We start from the raw sequence: 23,679 nt of genomic DNA on the forward strand, positions 1-23,679 counted from the left end.
TTTAGAAAAGAGAGAGAAAGAGAGATGGAAGAGATGAATGAAGGAAGGATTAAGGAAATCTTGATGAGAATTAGCGAATGATTAAAGAGAATGAAAGAGAATTGAAAACTGATTGTAGGTGAATATAATTGAAAAACTGCTTGTTGATGAATTGGTGAATGAAAACGGAGTTTTTAATACGTTATTTATAGAGAAAATCAGCCAAAAAGATAAAATATCAAAACAGAGCATCTGGCTCAACTGAAACAGAGCTGGCGCCAACATTCGGCTATTGGCGCCAGGAGCCAACACTAGCGCCAGGCGCCAATGCCAGCGCCAGGTCCTAGTGCCAGGCGCCAATGCCTGGCGTCAGGCGCTAGTCCTGTTTTTGACGCGTTTTCGAAAATCAGATAAATTTGTCGTACTGGAGGATAAAATCGTATCTTTTCCTCGAAAATGTTTTTTGATTTTAATTAAAACTCTGAAAAGTCAACAAAAGTCAATTTATCAATGCTAATTGAATTAGGAATGAAAAGAACCTTCTAGAAGACTCTAGAAAACTAAAACCATTCCTAATTGCATTAGGAATGATAAATCATATTAGGCCCTCCCCTAGATCATTGGGCCGCATATAAGGCTCAAACCGGGCCCAGTTTAGTAAATTGGCCATAACTTCCTCAATATTCATCGGAACTGGGCTTATAATATATCGTTGGAAAGCTCTTGTCAAGCCCTATCCAACTACACTACTATTGGACCCACATCATGGACCAACCAAACTGGATTGGCTGTTTTCTTAAAATAAGTTTTCAAAAACAGAGAGGAGAGAAAAGAAAATTAAAACTATCCGCAACGCTAAACTTTCCACACTTTCGCTTCATTCGATTATGATTCGACGTGAAAGGTACTCATCACTAGGTTTGGTTTTGGGGAGACACAAATGGGTGTCTACACCTAACATCTGTGATTGGGCGTCAATGTTGAGTTGGAGATTTTGTGGACGACATTCGATCTGTTTTTTTTTTTTTTTTTTTTTTTTTTTTTTTTTTTTTGCAAAACTTTCTTTTCATTTGTTGACTTCTTGTTCCTATTGTTAGATTGTTAATTAATTAAATACTTCTTCCGTTTCATAATATATGACACGTTTCTTTTATCACGTTTGTCAATGTAAAAGTTTAATCAAATATATATATTTTTAATTTACTTCGTATATTATTGTAACCGATTGACTGTTGATGTAGTGGTGATTGGGACTACACTTGGTAGACAGGACCCATGTTCGATCCTCCGCAACAACACTTGGAAGGAGACTGAAACCTTACCATCCAAAATGATCCCGAATTCGGATTAGCCCAAAAGGTGAATCGGGTGGAACAAAAAATATATTATTGTAAAAAAAACAAAAAAAAAACAAAAAAACTTAAATTTGATTTTTCATTAAATATACATTAAAATAATATATGACACGTTTCTTTTAGATTGTTAATTAATTAATAATAATATTTCCTATTGTTAGATTGTTAATTAATTAAATACTTCTTCCGTTTCATAATATATGACACGTTTCTTTTATCACGTTTGTCAATGTAAAAGTTTAATCAAATATATATATTTTTAATTTACTTCGTATATTATTGTAACCGATTGACTGTTGATGTAGTGGTGATTGGGACTACACTTGGTAGACAGGACCCATGTTCGATCCTCCGCAACAACACTTGGAAGGAGACTGAAACCTTACCATCCAAAATGATCCCGAATTCGGATTAGCCCAAAAGGTGAATCGGGTGGAACAAAAAATATATTATTGTAAAAAAAACAAAAAAAAAAACAAAAAAACTTAAATTTGATTTTTCATTAAATATACATTAAAATAAATCTAACAATATCTTACATGACTAAATTTTTGTATACCTACAAGTCACAAATATTAGTTAAAACAAAGTTAGTGAATTGTGACAAAAGTCAGAATGTGTCAATTGGAAATGAATGAAGTAAAAAATTAACATGGGGAAATGAAATTTATATTCATTTTTTCACGAACCATTAGATTATAATAGAATCAGTAAATGACAAAATGAGAGAACTATTGGCTATTTCATTTGCCTTTTGAACCTTCAAAATAATGCAATCTTTAAACTTCATCCCTACCAGTTGATTTCTTGTATATTACAAATTATAGTAATGTCCAAATAAAGGAGTTGGCTTTTAAGGGAATGAATTTGGTTTCAATTTGGCTTTATATTGGTGAGTTTTCTATTTAAGAAAATACAAATATTAAAACTTCCTTTATCTAATTGCTTTTAATATATTAAAAAAAGATTTTAAATCTAATTTAAGCAGTTGTATGTAGCCATAATTTTACTTTATTGTAGGTCGTGTTGGTAATAATAAGTCATAATATATAATTAAGGTTAAACCAAACTTGGGGTTAGGTTTAAAGATGTCGTGTTTGGACCGTGTTTGCATTTGGGGTGAGAGTGGTGGTGATCGAGTAGGAGTGACCTTGTAGAGGTGGAGGTGTGTAAGATACGTTTGTGTTGCTAGAGGGTGAAATATTGCTTGCAGTTGGGCTGGGTTGTCGTGTGGGTTGTGATAGCATGCCAGCACTAGGGGGCTGTGTGTGGAGGCATCAAGTGCTGGGCTCTGGTGGGCAGTGTTGCTCGCACAGTCGCACCTGGGCTCTACTGGGTAGTTTTGCTCGCTGCCTGGGCTGTCGGCCTGCCAACGTGCGCTTGGCTTACCCTTGGCAACATTTCTTGGGGCGATGGCATTCTAGCATGCGATGGGTCTGCCTACTTGGGTAGTGTGCTCCGCAGGTGGGTTGCGGCTGCTTGCTGGGTACCGCAGCCTGCCTACAACTGCCTAGAGGGTGTGTGAGGCGTATGGGGAGAGCAAGGAGTGTGCAAAAATTGTTGATTTTGGATCAATGGCGATGGATCATCGTTCCCCAAAAAATATAATCCGAGTGTTTAAAAGCTAAAATATATATTTCGATAAGGAAGGGTATGCTCATCGAAGGTAATGTGATGGGAAATTATGATATTATTTGTGGAGATATCAAGACATTTGTAACCCCTATGCTCGAAAGGATATCCTAAGAACATGTATGGTGTAGATCGCGGAGCTAGATTATGATCTGAGTAGCAGTCGCGGATAGGTTTGGAAAACAAAAACGTACAAAGACTCGAAAATGAGTGTAGGATGCAACAACCCCAAACTTGAGCAGAAGTAATTTGATTGAGTGCTTTTGTAGGTAAAATATTAATGAGGTAGGTTGCCGTAAGGGCATGATGCCAAAAAGAAGCTAGGGTGAAGAGAAGCATGATGAAATAATAGGGTATGCTTAACATTGTTAATCGTACAAATCATACATTCGGTTTTTCCATTTTTGAATGATGTGTGTGGGCAAGAGAAGCGAAAAACTAATCAACAAAATAATTTGAACTTGTCATTGTCGAATTCACGACCATGATCACTTTGAAAAGACTTGATAGGACGCTCAAAATGAGTGAGAACATATTGTCGAAAATTAAGAAAAGTTTGAAATGCTTGAGACTTTTAAACAAAAGGAATGGTCCACATATGATGAGTGTAATCATCTAACAAAACTAAATAGTATTTATGACATTTTTCACTACGAATGGGACAACTAAACAAATCACCATGAATAATATCAAACGCGGAAAAGGTTTTAATATTAAAATTATAAAAAGGCAAACGAACATGTTTTCCCAATTAACAACCTACGTAAATATTGGAGTCAACCTCCTTATTACATTGAATCAAATTTCGACTCTTAAGAAAATTTGAAGTTGGGGTTACGGGATGTCCTAAATGATTGTGACATGTTTGAGTAGAGAAAGATGTGAGAGATGTAGCTAGACAAGATGACAGAGTTGTGATTGGATATAGATCCCCCGTACTACTGCATTTGGTTATTACCTTCCCCGTTCGAAGATCCTTCACAGAAAAACCACTAGGATCAAACTCTATGGCCACATAATTATCAAAAGTAAATTTTCTCACAGAAATTAGATTTTTGATGATTTTGGAGCAAAATAAACACCACACAAATTTAGGGATTTATTAGCAATAGTAAATGACCATAACCCATAATTGGAATGCGTTGACCGTTACCCATCCACTTGAATATAACTATGTGTACTTAAATATAAAAGGGGTAAGAATTAGTCATGTTAGAAGTTTCGCCGGAATCCATGCTCCAAAATGGGTCATAATTATGGAAACCCATGGTTGCGTGCAAACGCATTGCCTAGCTCCGTCGGAGTCATAGTCGGACCATACTCTGAACCTTGGGACTGGTAGTGTTGTTGCTGTTGCGGGGGCCCCGAGTATAGTAGTAGGCTTGAGCGGCTAGGCGTGCTGCTGTGCTAGATTAGGCCTAGGTGCGGTAGCCCCTGTTGCTGTAGGTGCGGGTAAGGTGCGTAGCCCCACTGAGGGGCCTGTTGTTGCGGACCCCTATCAAGGCCTCGGCCTCGACCACCTGCACCACCACCCTTGCCTGCCGATGTAGGTAACTGTTGTGCTGGATTCGTGGTGGTGCTGGATGACGAGTCGTTGGATTGAGCAACAAACAATGATCCTGAATCATTAGAGTCATTGTTGAGCAATAAGCGAGACTTGGTAGTCTCAAAATTCGGCAAGGGTTTCGTTTGTTGTATCATTGCAACAACGATGTCGAAATTTGTACTTACAAGACCAGAAACCAAGCGAACAACAAGTTTTTGTTCCGACACAAGATGATCAACATTGGTAAGTTGATCCTTTAAATTCTTCAATTCCGACAATATTAGGATATGTCAAAAAATTTCAAAAGATGCATTTTATTAAATTGATTTTCAAGGTAATATATCGCCTTACTAGTCTTGTTGTCTTGAAAAATCGCTTTGAGTTTATCCCGAAGTTGTTGCACCATATCCCCTTTGCACAATACGGTTTCTAGTAAATCGGTAGAAATTGTGCCATAGATCTAGTTTTTAAAAACTGAATCAAGTCTATTCCATATAGCATTAGATAAATCAGCAGGCTTTTTAGTTATGGAGTCAATGTGATCAAGAACGTTGAACGCATGGACATGACATTCAAATAACTCAACCCAATTGGAGTATTAAACCTTCTCATGATAAAGAGTTAAAGGGATTGAATTTCTGATATTGTTTAACTCCGAAAGCAGGATGAAAATCAGTCGAAGAAGAGTCTCCATTCTTAGTCATGGTGGCTGGCTAGGGGGTGTTAGGGAAGTATGATGGTGGCGGACAGGGCTTAGAAAAACAAAGGAGAAAATATTGCGGAAGCTAGGTTGGATCTAAAACCTAGATTGTGATACCATGTCAGATCAGATAATCTCAAACTCATTAGATTGGAGTGTATTTTATTGATTCATATAGGATTACAAAAATGAGTTATAATCATGTTAGAATATCTCAAAAGATATTTACAGAATTTTCACACACTATATCCTTCTATACAGAATAATATCCAGAATATTTATCATAGATTCTATCAGTACTCATATTTAGACTGTACACCTCGTACTATATAAATTTATTAAGCAAGTGGACATGAAGATGTACGATGTTAGTAAGTGGATACAGCTGCCGCTTCTTCCCTTCTTTCTAAGCTATTGTTGCACGAATGCACGATGTTAGCTTCAGTACTTGAATTTGTACTACGGCTAAACAACCAAAATACTAGAAGAATAAGAAGGCAGACAGTACACAAATGTTTTTAACGTCTAAACATCAAGATGTACTTGTAGTAAATATAGTGACATCAATAATCTTGAATTCACGAGGTCTAGGCTATTGTTTAAATCCGAGCCTAGTTAGTACAATATACATTAACAACCCATTTGGTAGCTGGTAAAAAATAACAACACAAATTTGAATAAAATTTTCAACCATCATCACTGCCACCCCCCGGCCTAATACATTAAATTTGCAAGCAAAAACTACTACTCCATAATAACTTGTGATTTAAACTTTCAATAATGAAATATACTCCGTATAACTTGCTTGGGATTATTGCTCCTCCCTCTTAATGGCTAATGCATTAATTTTTAAATTTTCCATCAAACAATTGTTAGAAAATAATTGTTTTTTTTTTTAAAAAAAACACAAGAAATAATTAATTTTGCTCATAATTACTTCTTGTATGTATTGTTCCAGCTTTTTCATGAAATGAAAAATAGATACGTAATTAGGATAAACTCGTACGTACTGTTTAAGCTATTTTTTGAAATGAACTATAGATACGTAAGTAGAATAAACTTGCAACTTTATTGGGGTTTTTTTAATTTTTTCATATAATTAGAAAATTCAAGTATGAAAAGTCTATTGCATTAAAATGTCATTCTTTAACCTAATTGGAAATAGCTATTTAATTATCCTACTTGACTGTGCCATGATATATAGACAAAGTCATTACCTGTTAAGTGAAGAAGTTCATTACATTAAATTACTACTCTTATTGAAAAACTAAACTATTAGCTAGAGAAGAAAGTTTCATGATTAACGACCAATTCTACATATTTACGTACGTCTTTGAGCCATATTCGAGCTTCCCTGAGGCCTAGCCCCGCGTGTGCACACACACACACACACAAAAAAAAAAAAAAAAAAAAAAAAAAAAAAAAAACTAGCTTCCCCAACAACCTCAATTATATAAAGGGATCATTTAGCATGCAAAGATCACAACTTGAATTTGAAATAAACCTTCACATATATTGAGTGTAATATACAAATTTCATAAGAAATATAAAAAAAAAAAAAAAAAAAAAAAAAAAAATGGAAGCTCGTCATTTTCTTGCTTGCCTTGTTTTCTTTGCCATGTCTTCTTATGTGGCCTATGCGACGGATCCTAATCAACTACAAGACTTCTGTGTTGCGATTATTAATCCAAACAAAGAACGTAAGTTTTTTTGTTTTTTGTTTTTTTTTTTTTTTTGGTCACAATAGATCCCAAACGATTTGAATAATTTTTATTTTCATCAATTAGTACTTCTAACGACTTTTTCATTATTATGCGCTCCACAATTGAATAAAGTTGTTGGTTTATTTACGAAAATGTCATGTGAGAAATAAGTTTTGTACTGTTTCTTACCATGAGAAAGTGGGGCATCCCTTTTTTTTTCAAATTAATGTTAACGGCTTTAACTAATTTGCAGTGTTTGTGAATGGATTTTTCTGTAAGAATCCAATGGATGCCAAACCCGAAGATTTCTTTTTCGAAGGGCTAGACAAGCCAGGAAACACTAACAACATGCTAGGTTTCAATGTTACACCAGTCTCCGTGTTACAACTTCCAGGACTCAACACCCTCGGCATATCTTTGGCTAGGATTGACTTCGCGCCCTATGGCCTTAATCCCCCTCACACTCATCCTCGTGCAAGTGAAATCCTTACCGTATTGGAAGGAACCCTCTATGTTGGTTTCGTAACCTCCAACCTCCCAAATGGCGATAACAAGTTGTTCGCTAAGGTGCTTAACAAAGGTGATGTTTTTGTTTTTCCACAAGGGCTCATTCATTTCCAATTCAATGTTGGAAAAACTCCTGCTGTTGCTATTGCCGGGTTAAGCAGCCAAAACCCTGGTGTGGTCACTATTGCTAACGCCGTGTTTGGGGCTGAGCCACCTATCTCCGTCGATGTTCTAAGCAAGGCCTTCCAGCTAGATGAACGCATTGTGAAGAAGCTCCAATCACTGTTTAGCTCCTAATTCTTTCACGAATTTGGAAGATTTATACAAATTGCTAATTATGTGGTGTTTCATATGTAGACACTTCTATATTTACTATTATTTGCTTATCTTTTAACTTTTGAATAAATAACCAAGTGTTCGATATGGCCTTATTGGTTGTCTGTCAACGTTGCTTCATAATGTTATAAATATATCCTACTTTACATGGGATATTAATTTCCGTATTTTAATATTTACTTGTTACAAATTTGAATTATTATATGGAAAAGTATTACTACAATTACTACAATACTACGTAGTTTGGTCATATAATGTGTGATGAATGCATATACGATGTAACATATAAAAAATAAAAAATTTAAAAAAAAAAATTTAAAAAAAAGAAAAAAATTACAAAAAAAAAACTACTTCGTATGTCTGAACATAGTAGGGGAGATATGGAGCTTATAAAAATTAAATGAGAAAAGTCAATGTTATCAACACTTGAACTAACATTATAATTTTGTGAAATATGTTAGTTAGTAACTCATGTTGTTTAATATTAAAGAATAAAATTTTCCCAAATAAATTAATGCACTGTCCTGGATCACACACTCACAGCAAAGAAGTCTGTTTCTAACTTAGCTTGAGGGGCGATAGGCCTGATGGCTTAGACTTGGTACGGTTGTGAACAAAACTAGCATACTGAATGTAGACTCATAGTCCTTGTTAATCTTGACTATTAAGCATGACACGAGCAACAAAGAATTCAAAACCCTACATGTTGACCCTTGTGAGGTTTTGATGATGATGTTAAGAATTGAGCAAACTTCCTTTTAATAAGGATTTTCTAGTGTTGTGATGTTTGCAGGTTCAGTAAGCGTAGAGGGCTGAAGTAGGAAATGGGACAAAGGAACTTTAGAAGATCCATGAGAACAAGTAAAAGACAGAAGAAGAGTTCCAGCAATGGAACTTCCCGAAGTTTCTCAACATGAACTTCAAAACGGGTTGTAACGACCTGGTTCCGGTGTAATGCTGGGGCAAGCCTCAATAACCAAGGATTAGTGCAAAGATCAAGATATCAATCAAAAAAGATGGACTTCATAACTTATAGTTGTATAAAAGATAAGTTTGTTTTTGTAGGTTGATGTAAGCATATTAATAGTTGTTATGCATGGAACTTATTAGAAATCAGATAAAGCTTGGCAAGCTAATTAATTCGTAAAAGATAACTTTAGTTTTATGAAAAAATACTTAATTGATTTTATCTTATAAAATCTGATTTAACTTGGTTTTATCTTTTTCATATAATTCTATCTTTTAGTTAAAACGAATTTGATGAAATTGGTTTTCAGATAAAGCGAAATTAAATCTGTTTTGATTTCGATTTTAAAGAAGATAAGATCAGATTTCTGTTTGATTTATCTTGTTTGCGAAAATCCTAGTTTGTGTAGCTGAGAAACTCCTATAAATATAGAAGTACTTCAGCTTAGCAAAATGAGAGTTTTAAGCGTGAAAACCACTTAGTGCTTAAGAGTAAGTTTGCCAAAGGTTTAAGCTTTATCATTTTGATTTCGGGTTTCATGTGTAGCTTTCCATTTATGTGTTAGAGTGTGTCTTTGCGTTGTAATTGGTTTTGGGGGTGAGATTATGAATTCTCTTAAATTCACGTTTGAGTGTATGAGTTTGAATTCTCTAAAATTCGAGTGGTAGTCAGTCACCCCGAGTGTGTCTTGGGTTGCACAATGGGAAAAAGGAACCTAAGTGTGTCTTAGGTCGAGAAAGGAACCTGAGTGTGTCTTGGGTCGAAAAAGGTGCCTGAGTTTGTCTTAGGTCTAATAGGATAGGTTCTTATCAATTAGCAAGTGTCTTAGGAGGAACTTGCGAAGCAAAGGTCTGTGTAATAGGTTGTACTAGGAGAGTTGCCTATTATAGTGGAATTTGTTTATAAGTCCCAATAGGGCCGAGGTTTTACTTCCAGTTAGGCACTGAATGGTTTCCTCGTAAAACTTGCTGTGTGCTTTAAGTTTATTTATGTTTTTATTGTTTATTTCCGCATAAATTCCGCGATTGGAACCTACTACCATTTACCCCCCCTCTCGTAGTAGTTCATCTAAACTAACACTACAGTACTTGAATTTGTACTATGATTAAACAAGCAAAATACTACGAGTAGAAGAATAAGAAGGCAAATAGTACGAAAAATTGAACTACGCACTTTTGCCAGGGGATCGGAGGGGGTTTTTAATGTATAAACATCAAGAGGTAATCGTAGTAATTACATATAGTGACATCAATAATCTTGAATTCACAAGGTCTAGACTATTGGTTAAATCTTAAATCCGATCCTAGTTATATATGAAGTACAAAATACATTAACAACGTTACGTAACCCATTTGGTAGCATGTAAAAAATGACAAATAAAATTGAATAAAATTTTCAACCATCACTAATGATGTCAAATACGGGTCTGGGCCGCATTCATTACGGGAGAGTGCAAGTTCACCACTTACAACACCAAAGAGGTTCCACCTCAAAACTATATGGCAATTAGGGGAGTAGTCCCTTAGCCTTATATTGTGGTGGTAACTCTTGAATTCTTTCAATGTGGAATTTCATTACCATTACACTCTCCCTTTTAGTGTTTAGTGTGGGACAAGAAAAATGTTCACATATGAGTTGTTCATGAGCTCAACAAATTAAGTATACTCCGTATGTATAACTTGCTTGGGCTTATTGCCCCTGCCCCCCCCCCCCCCAATGGCTAACACATTAATTTTCCATCCAAGATTTGTTAGAAATAATTGATTTTGCTCATAATTCCTACTTGTATTGTTTCAGTTTTTTATGAAATTGAATATAGATACGTACGTAAGTAGGATAAACTCGTATTGTTTCAGCTTTTTTATGAAATGAAATATTGATAGGTAAGTTGGATAATTAACTTGCAACTTTATTTGGGTTTTTAATTTTTTCATGTAATTAGAAAATTCACCTATGAAAAGTCTATTCATTAAAACGTCATTCTTTTGGAAATCTATACTTATATATTAAAAAGTGTTCCTAAAACAAAATATGTTCTACATGTCAGCAATATGTGCCACATGTCACTATAAACATGACATGTCACCTTCACAACATAATGCTTATGACAAGACTTGAAATCAAGACCAACAAGTCTTACCATCTTAGCCATTTACTAATAGTGATTTTTTATCCAACAAAATTATAGTTAATTTAGATAAGTTAATTCGTGTTTTATTATACTATTTATTTTCATTATGTAATAATTGAATTTGACAACTAAAATATATTTATAGCAAGACTTAAACTCGAAACCAACAAGTACAAACTAGCAACCCGGGGCATCCGGGCCACACGCTAGTAGTTATTTGATTAAGTATCCTACTTGTCTGTGTCAAGATAGACAAAGTCATGACCTGTTAAGTGAAGAAGTTCATTACATTAATTAACTACACTAGTTTCATAATTAACGACCAATTATACGTATTTACGTACGTCTTTGAACCATATTCTAGCTTTCCTGGGGCCTACCCCCCTCGTGTGCACCCAAAAAAATAAAAAATAGCTTCCCTAACCTCAACTATATAACGGGATCACAACTTGAATTTGAATTATATATCGAGTGTATTATACAAATTTCATAAGAAAAAAAAATGATGGAAGCTCGTCATTTTCTTGCTTGCCTTATTTTCTTTGCCATGTCTTCCTATATGGCCTACGCAACGGATCCTACACAATTACAAGATTTCTGTGTTGCGGTTAATAATCCATACAAAGAACGTATGTTTTTTTTTTTCTTTTGTCACAATAGATCCAAACGATTTGAATAATTTTTATTTTCATCAATTAATACTTCATTTTTTAAATCGATGTTAACGGTTTTTACTAATTTGCAGCGTTTGTGAATGGATTATTCTGTAAGAATCTAATGGATGCCACACCCGAGGATTTCTTTTTGGAAGGGCTAGACAAGCCAGGAAACACTAACAACATGTTAGGTTTCAGTTTTACACCAGCCTCCGTGTTACAACTTCCAGGGCTCCACACCCTCGGCATAACTTTGGTTAGGTTTGACTACGCGCCCTATGGCCTAAACCCCCCTCACACTAATCCTCGTGCAAGTGAAATCCTTACCGTTTTGGAAGGAACCCTCTACGTTGGTTTCGTAACCTCCAACCTTCCAAATGGAGAAAACAAATTGTTCGCGAAGGTTCTTAACAAAGGTGATGTTTTTGTTTTTCCACAAGGTCTCATTCATTTTCAATTCAATGCTGGAAAAAAACCTGTTGTTGCTATTGCCATGTTAAGCAGCCAAAACCCTGACAAGGTCACACTATTGCTAATGTCGTGTTTGGGGCTAAGCCACCTATCTCTGTGGATGTTCTAAGCAAGGCCTTCCAGCTAGATGAATAAATTGTGAAGAAGCTCCAATCAAAGTTTAGCTCCTAATTCTTCCACGACTTTGGACTATTTATACAAATTGCTTAATTATGTGGTGTTTCGATTCATATGTAGACACTACTGTATTTATTAGGAAATTTTGCATAAAACCACCTTTTAAATCTCGGTTTTTGCAATTAACCACCTTATAAAAAAAAGTTGCAAAAGACCACCATTTTTTAAAATTATGTTGCAATTTAACACCTATTGCCGGAAAGTGACTATATGACCAACTACTCCGGCGTTGACCCATTACTCCGATGTTGACTTGGTCATGTGACCTTAATCACCCTCCATTTTTCTCTCCTCTCCCACAAGTACAACTACTCACTAGAAGCAATAATTGGGGGGGGGGGGGGGGCGATAAAAAATGCCTCTCTCACAAGCACCACCGGCATCAACCATTGGCTACCCACAGTCGTGCTGCCTCGCCCTTATCACCACCTTCTCCAACAACAAAAGCGATTACAAATGTTCCGGTTCTACAACCAATGCCAAATAATCGAAACTACCAACATTTCGAAGAACCATTCACTCGCATTATCCTGCATTAAGAAAATCATGAAGGCCAACAAAGACAACTGAATACCTATCCTCTTCGCCATTACAACCCATGAGATGAGTAAAGTCAATTGGGGAAGAAGAAGAATAAGAGGTAATGCTAGAACAATGATCTTTATGAGAGTGAGAAATGGTGGCCTTTAAATTTGGGATCCATGTATCTATCGAAAATTGTAATTCTGTTAGCATTTTGATTTGCATCTTCTTCTTTGATTAATTCACTTAGTGGGTATTTGATTTTGTGAATGGAATGAAAAAAAAAATTGAATTTTTGAAGCTATGATGAAACCCTAGAAATGGCAGAAATTGGGGGAAAGAGAGGAGAGAAAGAAATAATCTAAGCTTGCTTTAGAAAGATAACAGATGAGTGATGGCGGTGGTGGGTGGCCATTGGTTGAAGACTTGACGCTGGTGGTGGACTGGTGGTTGTGACGGCAGTGATTATTGTTGGGTTGCCCTCCATTTAATCACGTGAGGATAGTTATGACTTATGAGGGGAGTGAAAAAAGGGTCATTTAGGGTCACGTGTTTAGCACGTGATCAAGGTCAACTCCAGAGTAATGGGTCAACTCTTTGTTTCCGGCACTAGGTGGTAACTTGCAGCATTTTTTTGTAATTAGGTGGTCTTTTGCAACAATTTTTTTATAAGGTGGTTTTTTGCAAAAAAACAAGATTTAAAAGGTGGTTTTTTGCAAAATTTCCTATTTATTATTATTATTTGCTTATCTTTTAATTTTTGAATAAAATAACTAAGTGTTCGATATGGCCTTGGTTTGTCAACGTTGCTTCATAATGTTATAAATATATCCTACTATGCATGGGATATTAATTTAAGAAAATTGTAAAAAAGGACCTTTTAAGTGTCCGAATTTTTGAAAAAGGACCTTTTAAGTGAAAACTTGTGAAAAATGACCTTTTAAATTGTATTTTATTTGTATGGGGTATTTGAGTGAGCTTGCGTGATGGTCAACGCCGGGACTATCACATGTTAGTCACGTGACTTATTTTTTTAAAAAAAAATTCCCCAAATTTCCCTCATTTCCCGACTTAACCCAAATTGAAGCAGAGCATTCAATGAAAGGGTTCGGTCGGGAAAGGAGGGAAATTCGGGGAAATTTTTTATTTTTTATTTTAAAATAAGTCTTGTGACTAACACGTAATAATCAACGCTAAAACTCCGGTGTTGACCACCACTGACTACCACGCAAGCTCATCTAAGTACCCCATACAAACAAAATACAACTTAAAAGGTCCTTTTTCAAAAAGTCAACCGCTTAAAAGGTCTTTTTCACACTTTTCTCTATTAATTTCCATATTTACTTGTCACAAAATTGAATTATTATATGGAAAAGTATTACTACAATTACTGCGTACTTTGGTCCTAAAATGTGTGATGAATTTATATATGTCAAGATAATCTCAAAGTCTTGTTCTTTTTATTCATCATCAATTAAATATTTATACACATCTCTTAGAAACTTAATTAGCGTAGGAATCTAATTCATATCTATCTCAGGAAATATTTAGTAAATATTATCCTACCTAAATATAACACAATATAAATACAAATAAATCAAATATATTCCCTAAGATATTCTTCCTTATCTTAACATCCCCCCTCAAGTAGTTGGAGCATGGAGGTTAGGAATTGCCAACTTGGAAAGTAGTGTCTCGAACTGAGCTTTCCCCAAGGCTTTGGTAAAAATGTCTGCTAGCTGCTCCTTCGTAGGTACATACGAAGGTGAAATCAGTCCCTCCTGAATTGCATCTCTTACAAAATGCAAATCAATTTCAATATGTTTCGTCCTTTCATGAAATACTGGATTTTTAGCAATGTACAAAACCGATTGGCTATCACAAAATAATTTCATACCCTGCGAATGTTGTACACCCAAAGCTCTTAGTATTTGTTTCAACCACTTTAGTTCACATGTTGTAGCCGCCATTGACCTGTATTCCGCATCCGCAGATGATGTAGCAACTGTGGGTTGTTTCTTGGTCCGCCATGATATTATGGAAAAACCAAGCAACACAAACCAACCCGTCAAAGACCTCCTAAACAAAGGACAACTAGCCCAATCAGAATCACACCAACCTTCAAGTTGCAATTCACTACCGAGCGAAGAAGTATTCCTTGCCCTGGATGTTTCTTCAAATAATGCACCACCCTAAGTGCGGCCTCCCAATGTGCTTCCTTTGGATTCTGCATAAACTGAGATAAAATATGAACAGAATATGCTAGATCCGGCCTAGTTACACATAAATAAATCAGACGACCAACAAACCGTCTATATTTCTCCACATCCTCCAAAACTCTGCCTTCCGCAAGAGCTAATTTATTATTTTGTTCCATTGGGAAATCTGCAGGCTTAGCTCCCAACAAACCAGTTTTAGAAATAATGTCTAATGCATATTTCCGTTGACAAATATAGATTCCCTGCTTACTTCTCGCAACCTCAAGTCCTAGTAAGTATTTTAATACTCCCAAGTCCTTCATCTTAAAACAATCTCCTAAGTATGCCTTAAATTTTGACAAAGCTTCTTTATTGTTCCCTGCAACAATCAAGTCATCAACATATATCAACACATTCAACTGCAATTTTCCTTTGGTAAATGTGAACAAAGAATAATCTGAGTAGGATTGCTTAAATCCGTACTTCTTCAAAGCTGCAGTTAATTTTCCAAACCAACATCTGGGAGCCTGTTTCAAACCATACAATGATTTTTTCATCCTGCACACATAATAATCAGAGTTATTTTTATTGAAACCTGGAGGAATTTTCATGTAAATTTCCTCCTCCAAATATCCATGTAAAAAGGCATTGTGCACATCCATCTGATGTACTTCCCAATTCTTCACTGCTGCTACTGCTAGGAATGTTCGAACTGTAGTCATCTTTGCAACTGGCGCAAATGTCTCATTGTAATCAAGACCTTCCACCTGATGATTGCCTAATATCACCAATTGTGCTTTCAATCTTAACAAGTTCCCATTCTCATCACGTTTCTCTGTATATACCCACTTACTTCCCAAGGCTTTCTTCCCTGGTGGAAGTTTCTGAAGTACCCAAGTGCCTTTCTCTTCTAGAGCGCTTATCTCTCCAGCCATTGCATCTCGCCAACGTGCATGTTTCATTACCTCTTTGAAAGAACTAGGCTCATTCCCTGTTGTTATAGCTGCAATATACTTTTAATGTTTCTCAGAAAAACGTGAGCAATCAACAAAATATGTGAGAGGATAAAAAATACCTGAGGAAGATGATATAGGAGTCGATGTACTTGAAGATGAACTGTATTTCCGTATTGTGTGAGTGACAAAATCTCGATATTTAGTGTTTGGTATCTTCGGTCGTTTACCTTTCCCTAAGGCCTCAACATTCCCCTCCACACGCTGCTGCAGAGGCTCGGCATCCCCTTCAACACCCTGCTGCTCACCCCCTGGCTGCTGCCCCGCAAGCGCATACCCCCTGCCAGCGTCCGCTAGGTTTGCTGCGGGCTGGACAGGGGATGTTCGGGGCTGTGCAGCGTCTTCAGCACCACCTGGCTGCTGCTGGGCTACGGGTTGCTGTTGGTGCTGCACCTCGGGCTCCTCATATGAAACACCCCACCCCTCATCATCACTATAATAAGCTTAATCTACCACCCCCAACCGAGGCTGCTCATGTACCCCCGTATTTGCCTTCACCGATTCTTCAATAAATGGGAAAGCACTCTAAAAAAATATCACATCACGGGACACAAATAACTCCCCGGTCTCTAAATCAAGAACTCTCCAACCCTTTTTCCCAAATTGATATCCCAAAAAAAATACCTTCTACTATGACTTGCAAATTTATCCCCCTTGCTCCTTTGATTGTGAGCATAGCACAAACAACAAAAAACTCTAATATACTCATAAGACGGTGGTTTATTGAATAATATTTCAAAAGGAGTTTTGTTGTCAAGTAAAAGAGTTGGAGTTCTATTAATTAAATGACATGCTCCTAAAACACACTCACCCCAAAATTTTAATGGCAAATTCCCTTAAAATATCAAAGCTCGGGCTACATTTAAAATATGTTCATGTTTTCTCTCTACTCTCCCATTTTGTTGAGGGGTTCCCACACACGATTTTTCAAAAATCATGCGATTAGAATGAAAATATTCCTTCAAATTATTAAATTCCGTGTCATTGTCACTCCTAACAATTTTAATAACATGATCAAATTGTTTTTTCACCATTGCAACAAAATTCAAAAAATTAATTCAACCTCTGTTTTATTTTTCAATAAATAAATCCACACTCCTCTAGAAAAATCATCAAATATTGTTAAAAAATAACGGGCACCACATGAAGAAGGGGTTTTATACGAACCCCATAGATCTATATGCACAAGTTCAAATATACGACTTCCTTTATTCTCACTAATTGGAAAACTACTTCTAGATTGTTTTGCACGAGGACAAACATCACAAACTTTATTATTTTTCCTAAAAGAACTACTCATATTCGGAATCATTCGCAACACTGACTCTGAGGGATGTCCTATCCGTTGATACCATAATTCAAACGAAGAATCTCCTTCCACTGCTAGAACCTTCACTTGAGGAACACCACGGAATATATACAGTACATCCTTGCGTTCACCCACACCAATCATCTTCCTCGTCTGCGGGTCCTGCATAACACATATTTTGTTAGTAAATTGCATCATACACTTGGATTCATCATTTAATTGAGTCACAGAAATTAAGTTGCAAGTTAATTGAGGACATAAAGCACATTCTCGAGTTTTAAACCTCTTGGCAATATTACTGTCCCTAATACATCCGCATTCGCCGACTTTCTGTCTGGCAAACCTACGGGACAATTTTGTATTTTCTTCACGTTTTCAAGCAACGTCAAATCACATGTAATATGATTTGAGGCACCTGTATCCACAATCCAAGGTATATTATTTATCTTACCATGCAACTGCTTATTTTTCAAGATGTCAAAAATTTGTTGGACTTGAGTGGCACTCACGCCAACCAAATTAGCTGATGCATTGTCAGTCGAGGAAGCTTGTGATTGTTGCTGTGAGGAGCCGCCAACTTTGTTTGCTCGCACGGGCTGCTGCTGGGACGAGGGTGCTGCTGAGTTGCTGCCATGGGTGTGAGCTCTTCCACGGCCAGCCCCTCGTCCTCCTCCACCACGGCCCCTACCTCTTCCGCCACGACCACGTTCCCCCCACCACTCGGGGTAACCAATGAGCTGAAAACACCCACTCTCGTCATGGCCTACACGATTACAATGGTTGCAAAACTTGTCACTATTATCCTCATACTTCGGTTTTGCCTTTGAATCCACCTTAAATGCTATAGCATTCTCCACCTTCATACTACCTTCCCGCAATCTCTCGGCCATTGCTATATTTTGGTTAGCAACGTCCACACTCGGCAAGGGTAATTGCGCAAGAAGTTGAGTTTGAATCGCTGCATAGTGAGCATCCAAGCCAATTAAAAAATAATGCAGGTAGTCTTCTTCTCTAATACTCTCTACTTGTGTAACAATATTACACTCACACTTCCCACAACCACACTTAGGAACCCGAACATAATTCAAGAGCTCCTTCCATATCTTCGATAATCTACCAAAATAATCCGCCACGGACTCCGTAGAAGCTTGTTGGCACGCTCCCAAAGCAGTCTTCAATTGACATACTCTTGTGCCACTGACCACACAAAATCTGTTTTTGAGATTAAGCCATAAGACACTAGCATCATCATAATCACCAATGGTCGATCGAACCTTCGGGTCAAGCGTATTTGTGATCCATGAAACTAACATGGATTGTACAACACTACAAGAAAACAGGTAAATAGTGACGGACTAGTTGCGACAGACACTTTATATATTCTGTCGGAAAATTGAAAATTTTCGACGGATTTTTATTCCCTCGGATATTTCCGACGAAGTCAATAATTCTGTCGGAAATTTCCTACGGAATATAAATCCATCGAAATATTTGTGCTTTCCGACGGATTTTTCCGTCGGAACTTACATTTTCCGACGGATAATTATTCCGTCGGAAAAAACCCTTAATAAAACCCTAAAATCATACTCTTCCGTCCCTTCTCCCTTTGTCTTTCCTCTTTCCCCTTCTCTCTCCTCTTTCCTCTCCCCTCTCCCCTCTCCTTCTCTATTCGTTCTCTACTCTCTCCTCTTCTTTCTTCTTCTCTTTTCTTCTCTTTCGTCTTCGTTCTCCTTCGCCTCTTCGTTCTCCTTCCCCCTTCTTTATCCTCTTCTTTCCCTTCTTTATCTCCCACCACCACCGCCAACTCTAACCAACGTCGCACCACCAACACCGACATCAACAACAACACCAACATCAACAATAACACCAACATCGACTACGAATCAACAACAATTTCCTCCAATTTCGCCATTTCTCTCTCCTCATGAAGAAAACAAAGGTTTTCAGGCAAAATTCGACCATGAAAACTCTAGATCTAGAGTTTTTGTGGTCGAATTTGGCCTCCTAAACCCAATTTCAAGGTTTTATTATGTCGAATTAAGGTATGTGTAATTTTTTTTTTTTTGATTTTTTTTTGTTGTTTCATCAGATTTTTTTTTTGAATTTTGGTGTTTGAATTTTGGGGGTTGGGTCGGGATTCTATTTTTTTTATTTTTGGGTTGTGGTTGGCTTGTTTCGGTGGCGGTAGTGGTGGTTTTAGGTGGGTGGTTGATTGTAGTTCGACGGAAGTGGTGGTTTTAGGTGGGTTTCGGCGGCAATGGTAGTTTAGGTGGGTGGTGGTTAGGGTTGTAGATCTGGGTTTATTTGGTTGGTAAATTTGTATTTGGGTGGGTTAGGGTTAGGTGGGTAGGGGTTATGGTATAGGTTTTGGTGGTTGGGTGGTGGGTGGTGGTGCAGGCTGGTGGTGCAATTTAGGTGGGCGGTGGTGTAGGCTGGTGGTGTGATTTAGGTGGGTGGTGGGGGGTGGAAGGTGGTTTTTTTTTTGTTTTTTTAAAAGCATTTTCCGACGGAATTTCCGTCGAAGATTTCCAGCGGAATACAGTCCGTCGGAAATTTCCGACGGACTTTCCCGACCCTATAATTCACTTCCGGCAGACGGAATTCCGTCGGAAACCAGTTTTCCGACGGAAAACAAGGTGTTTCCGACGGGAATTTTCCGTCGTAATTCGCCTGTTTTCTAGTAGTGCAGCAATCCAATCCTCCATCTTCTTTGCCTCCGTCTTCGGTATGGCAATAGTGCCATCTACAAAGCCAAACTTACGCTTAGCCATTAAAGACCTTCGCATAGCTTGAGCCCATTCATCATAATTTTCACCACGCAATTGTATAGACGTAATGATATTACCCGGACCATCACTCGATCCCAGATAATACGTCAACTCTACAACTTTTTCATCCATCTTCTTTCTTCTTAATATGTGTTTTAATTATTTTGTGTTTGTGTTTAAATTTTCAGATTTTTCTCACGGCAAAAAAAAATTGAATCTTGCCTTGGCTCATGATACCATGTCAAGATAATCTCAAAGTCTTGTTATTTTTATTCATCATCAATTAAATATTTATACACATCTCTTAGAAACCTAATCAACGTAGGAATCTAATTCATATCTATCTTAGGAAATATTTAGTAAATATTATCCTACCTAAATATAACACAATATAAATACAAATATATCAAATATATTGCCTAAGATATTCTTCCTTATCTTAACAATATACGATGTATATAAATAAACAGTAGTTTATGGAGTGTAAAAATTAAAAAAAAAAAAAAAATTGTAGCTTAACATAGTAGGGGAGATATGGTGCTTGTAAAAATAAAATGAGAAGAGTCAATGTTCAACACTTATACTAACGTAACCCATTTGGTAGCATGTAAAAATGACAAATAAAGTCGAATAAAATTTTCAACCATCACAAATGAAGTATACTCCGTATAACTTGTTTGGGGTTATTGCCCCTGCCCCCCTAATGGCTAATACATTAATTTTCCATCCAAGATTTGTTAGAAATAATTGGTTTTGCTCATAATTCCTACTTGTATTGTTTCAGCTTTTTTATGAAATTGAATATAGATAGGTAAGTAGGATAAACTCTTATTGTTTTAGCTTTTTTATGAAATGAAATATTGATACGTAACTCGCAACTTTATTGGGGATTTTAACTTTTTCATATAATTAGAAAATTCACCTATGAAAAGTCTATTGCATTAAAACGTCATTCTTTAACCTAATTGGAAATAGTTATTTAATTATGTATCTATGATAAAAGGTCTGGGTCACACCCGATATAACTGTCCACTTTATACAATCAAAAAGGTTGCACCTCAAAACCATATGACTATTAGGAGAGTAGCCCTTTAGCCTTATAAAGTGGACACAACTTTCTTATTCCTTCAATGTGAGATACACTTTCTACATTCTTCAATGTGGGACAATACATCACTCACAAGTGGGTTTTCTCATGGGCTCTAGCGCTCAACATCCTACATTCCTACTCGACTGTGTCAAGAAAGACAAAGTCATTACCTATTAAGTGAAAATTAAAAGTTCATTACATTAATTAACTAATCTAGTTTCATGATTAACGACCAATTCTACGTATTTACGTACGTCTTTGAAACATATTCTAGCTTCCCTGGGGCCTAGCCCCACGTGTGCACCAAAAAAAAAAAAAAATCTAGCTTTCCTAACCTCAACTGTATAAAGGGATCATTTAGCATGCAAAGATCACAACTTGAATTTGAATTATATATCGAGTGTAATATACAAATTTCATAAGGAAAAAAAAAAGATGGAAGCTCCTCACTTTCTTGCTTGCCTTAATTTCTTTGCCATGTCTTCCTATATGGCCTACGCGACAGATCCTACACAATTACAAGACTTCTGTGTTGCGGTTAATAATCCATACAAAGAATGTATGCTTTTTCCCCCCTTTTTGTCACAATAGATCCAAATTATTTGAATAATTTTTTTTTTAATCGATCAATACTTTATTTTTCAAATTGATGTTAACTGTTTTAACTAATTTGCAGTGTTTGTGAATGGGTTTTTCTGTAAGAATCCAATGAATGCCAAACCCGAGGATTTCTTTTTTGAAGGGCTAGACAAGCCAGGAAACACTAACAACATGTTAGGTTTCAATGTTACACCAGTCTCCACGTTACAACTTCCAGGGCTCAACACCCTCGGCATAACTTTGGTTAGGATTGACTACGCGCCCTATGGCCTAAACTCCCCTCACACTCATCCTCGTGCAAGTGAAATCCTTACCGTTTTGGAAGGAACCCTCTACGTTGGTTTCGTAACCTCCAACCTCCCAAATGGCGATAACAAATTGTTCGCGAAGGTGCTTAACAAAGGTGATGTTTTTGTTTTTCCACAAGGTCTCATTCATTTTCAATTCAATGCTGGAAAAAAATCTATTGTTTTTTTTGCCGGGTTTAGCAGCCAAAACCCTGACAAGGTGACTATTGCTAAAGCCGTGTTCGGGCTGAGCCACCTATCTCCGTCGATGTTCTAAGCAAGGCCTCCTAGCTAGATGAACACATTGTGAAGAAGCTCCAATCACTGTTTAGCTCTTAATTCTCCACGAATTCGGAATAATTATACAAATTGCTTATTATGTGGTGTTTTATATGTAGAAATTTCTATATTGAGTATTATTTGCTTATCTTTTAATTTTTTAATAAAGAAAAATTTGTCTAGAATGGACTTATATGTTCACTATTTTGTCTGGAAGAACCTTATATGTTCAAAGTGGTCTAAAAAGACCTTATAAGTTTGCTTTGTTGTCTAGAGAGACCTTGACGCCGGATTCCAACGTTTGACTTTTTTTCTCCAACGTTGACTATGTCACGTGACTTTAAAACTCACCTCTCCTCTTATGTTTTTCCCCTTTTCCCTCCAATTCCCTTTATTTTCCCAGAAATTTTCCCCAATTTCTTTCTCTATCCTCACGAACCAGATTTCATTCTTCTTACCCAATGTGTTCCTAAGTTTTCGAAGAAATTCATGGAACCATCTTTCGATTAAGTCCTTTTCGTATTAGGTAAGACCAATGCTTATGTTTCTTTTTTCCCCTAATCTCAATCTTTTAAGATTGAATTAAGTTGTTTGCAAAATTAGGGTTTATAATTCAATTGGTTTTGAAATCATTTTGTGTTGGTTGTTGAAGCATGTTTTCTACTAAATGAAAGTTATCAAAGTGCAGTTGTGGCATTCCTCTTGCGTAAAGGACTACATGGACTCATAAAAATCCAGGCAGAGAGAAGAAGATATTCGTACCTGGGCCAACAAAGTCATTACTCTCTGACTCAAATTCAATTTGGTAGATGAGAGCAATAATGGTGGGAATCTTCATTATTTTCATTGAATATTCCTCATAGAATAACAGAGGACAGAGAAAATTAGGGGATTATTAGAAGAGAGAGAAAGAAAAATGGAGGGAAAACAAAAAAATTGAGAGGGGGTAATTTTTAAAGTCACGTGACATGCACGTGGCATAGTCAACGCCGGAGAAAAAAGTCAAACGCCGGAGTCCGACGTCAAGGTCCCTCTAGACAAAAAAACAAACTTATAAGGTCTTTTTAGACCACTTTGAATATATAAGGTCCTTTCAGACAAAATAGTGAACATATAAGTTCCTTCTAAACAAATTTTCCTTGAATATTACCAAGTGTTCGATATGGCCTTATTGGTTTGTCAATGTTGCTTCACAATGGTATAAATCTATCCTACTATGCATGGGATATTAATTATAGTATCAATTACTACTTTGATCCCTTTTTATTTTCTTCTTTTCATCTATAACTTTCAATGCATGCATAGATTTGAGCATTATTATTATCTTCAATCATGTCCTTTGAAATATTTTACAAAGGGCGTACATTAGGAAGTGTTTTAAATAAAACTACTCATATAGTATGAAGTGATTTGATTTGATTTATTGTACATAAGAAATTGAATCACATAAACA

The 23,679-nt window shown here is 36.5% G+C and overlaps 2 protein-coding genes and 1 pseudogene across 2 annotated transcripts; all 3 read left to right on the forward strand.

The window, feature by feature from the left end:
- The first annotated feature begins 6,698 nt into the window (after positions 1 to 6,698).
- LOC110695695 (germin-like protein) lies at positions 6,699 to 7,931 on the forward strand. The gene is made up of 2 exons (XM_021872926.1): positions 6,699 to 6,912; positions 7,169 to 7,931. The coding sequence occupies exons 1-2, from the start codon at positions 6,789 to 6,791 to the stop codon at positions 7,717 to 7,719; spliced, it is 675 nt and encodes a 224-aa protein (XP_021728618.1). The 5' UTR covers positions 6,699 to 6,788; the 3' UTR covers positions 7,720 to 7,931.
- A 3,155-nt stretch (positions 7,932 to 11,086) lies between these two features.
- On the forward strand, positions 11,087 to 12,505 carry LOC110695696 (germin-like protein). The gene is made up of 2 exons (XM_021872927.1): positions 11,087 to 11,485; positions 11,602 to 12,505. The coding sequence occupies exons 1-2, from the start codon at positions 11,359 to 11,361 to the stop codon at positions 12,090 to 12,092; spliced, it is 618 nt and encodes a 205-aa protein (XP_021728619.1). The 5' UTR covers positions 11,087 to 11,358; the 3' UTR covers positions 12,093 to 12,505.
- Positions 12,506 to 21,417: 8,912 nt separating this feature from the next.
- Positions 21,418 to 22,408, forward strand: LOC110695697 (annotated as a pseudogene).
- Positions 22,409 to 23,679: the final 1,271 nt, after the last annotated feature.

The sequence above is a fragment of the Chenopodium quinoa genome, unplaced genomic scaffold (assembly GCF_001683475.1).
Source record: "Chenopodium quinoa cultivar QQ74 unplaced genomic scaffold, ASM168347v1, whole genome shotgun sequence".
Taxonomy (NCBI): Eukaryota; Viridiplantae; Streptophyta; class Magnoliopsida; order Caryophyllales; family Amaranthaceae; genus Chenopodium; species Chenopodium quinoa.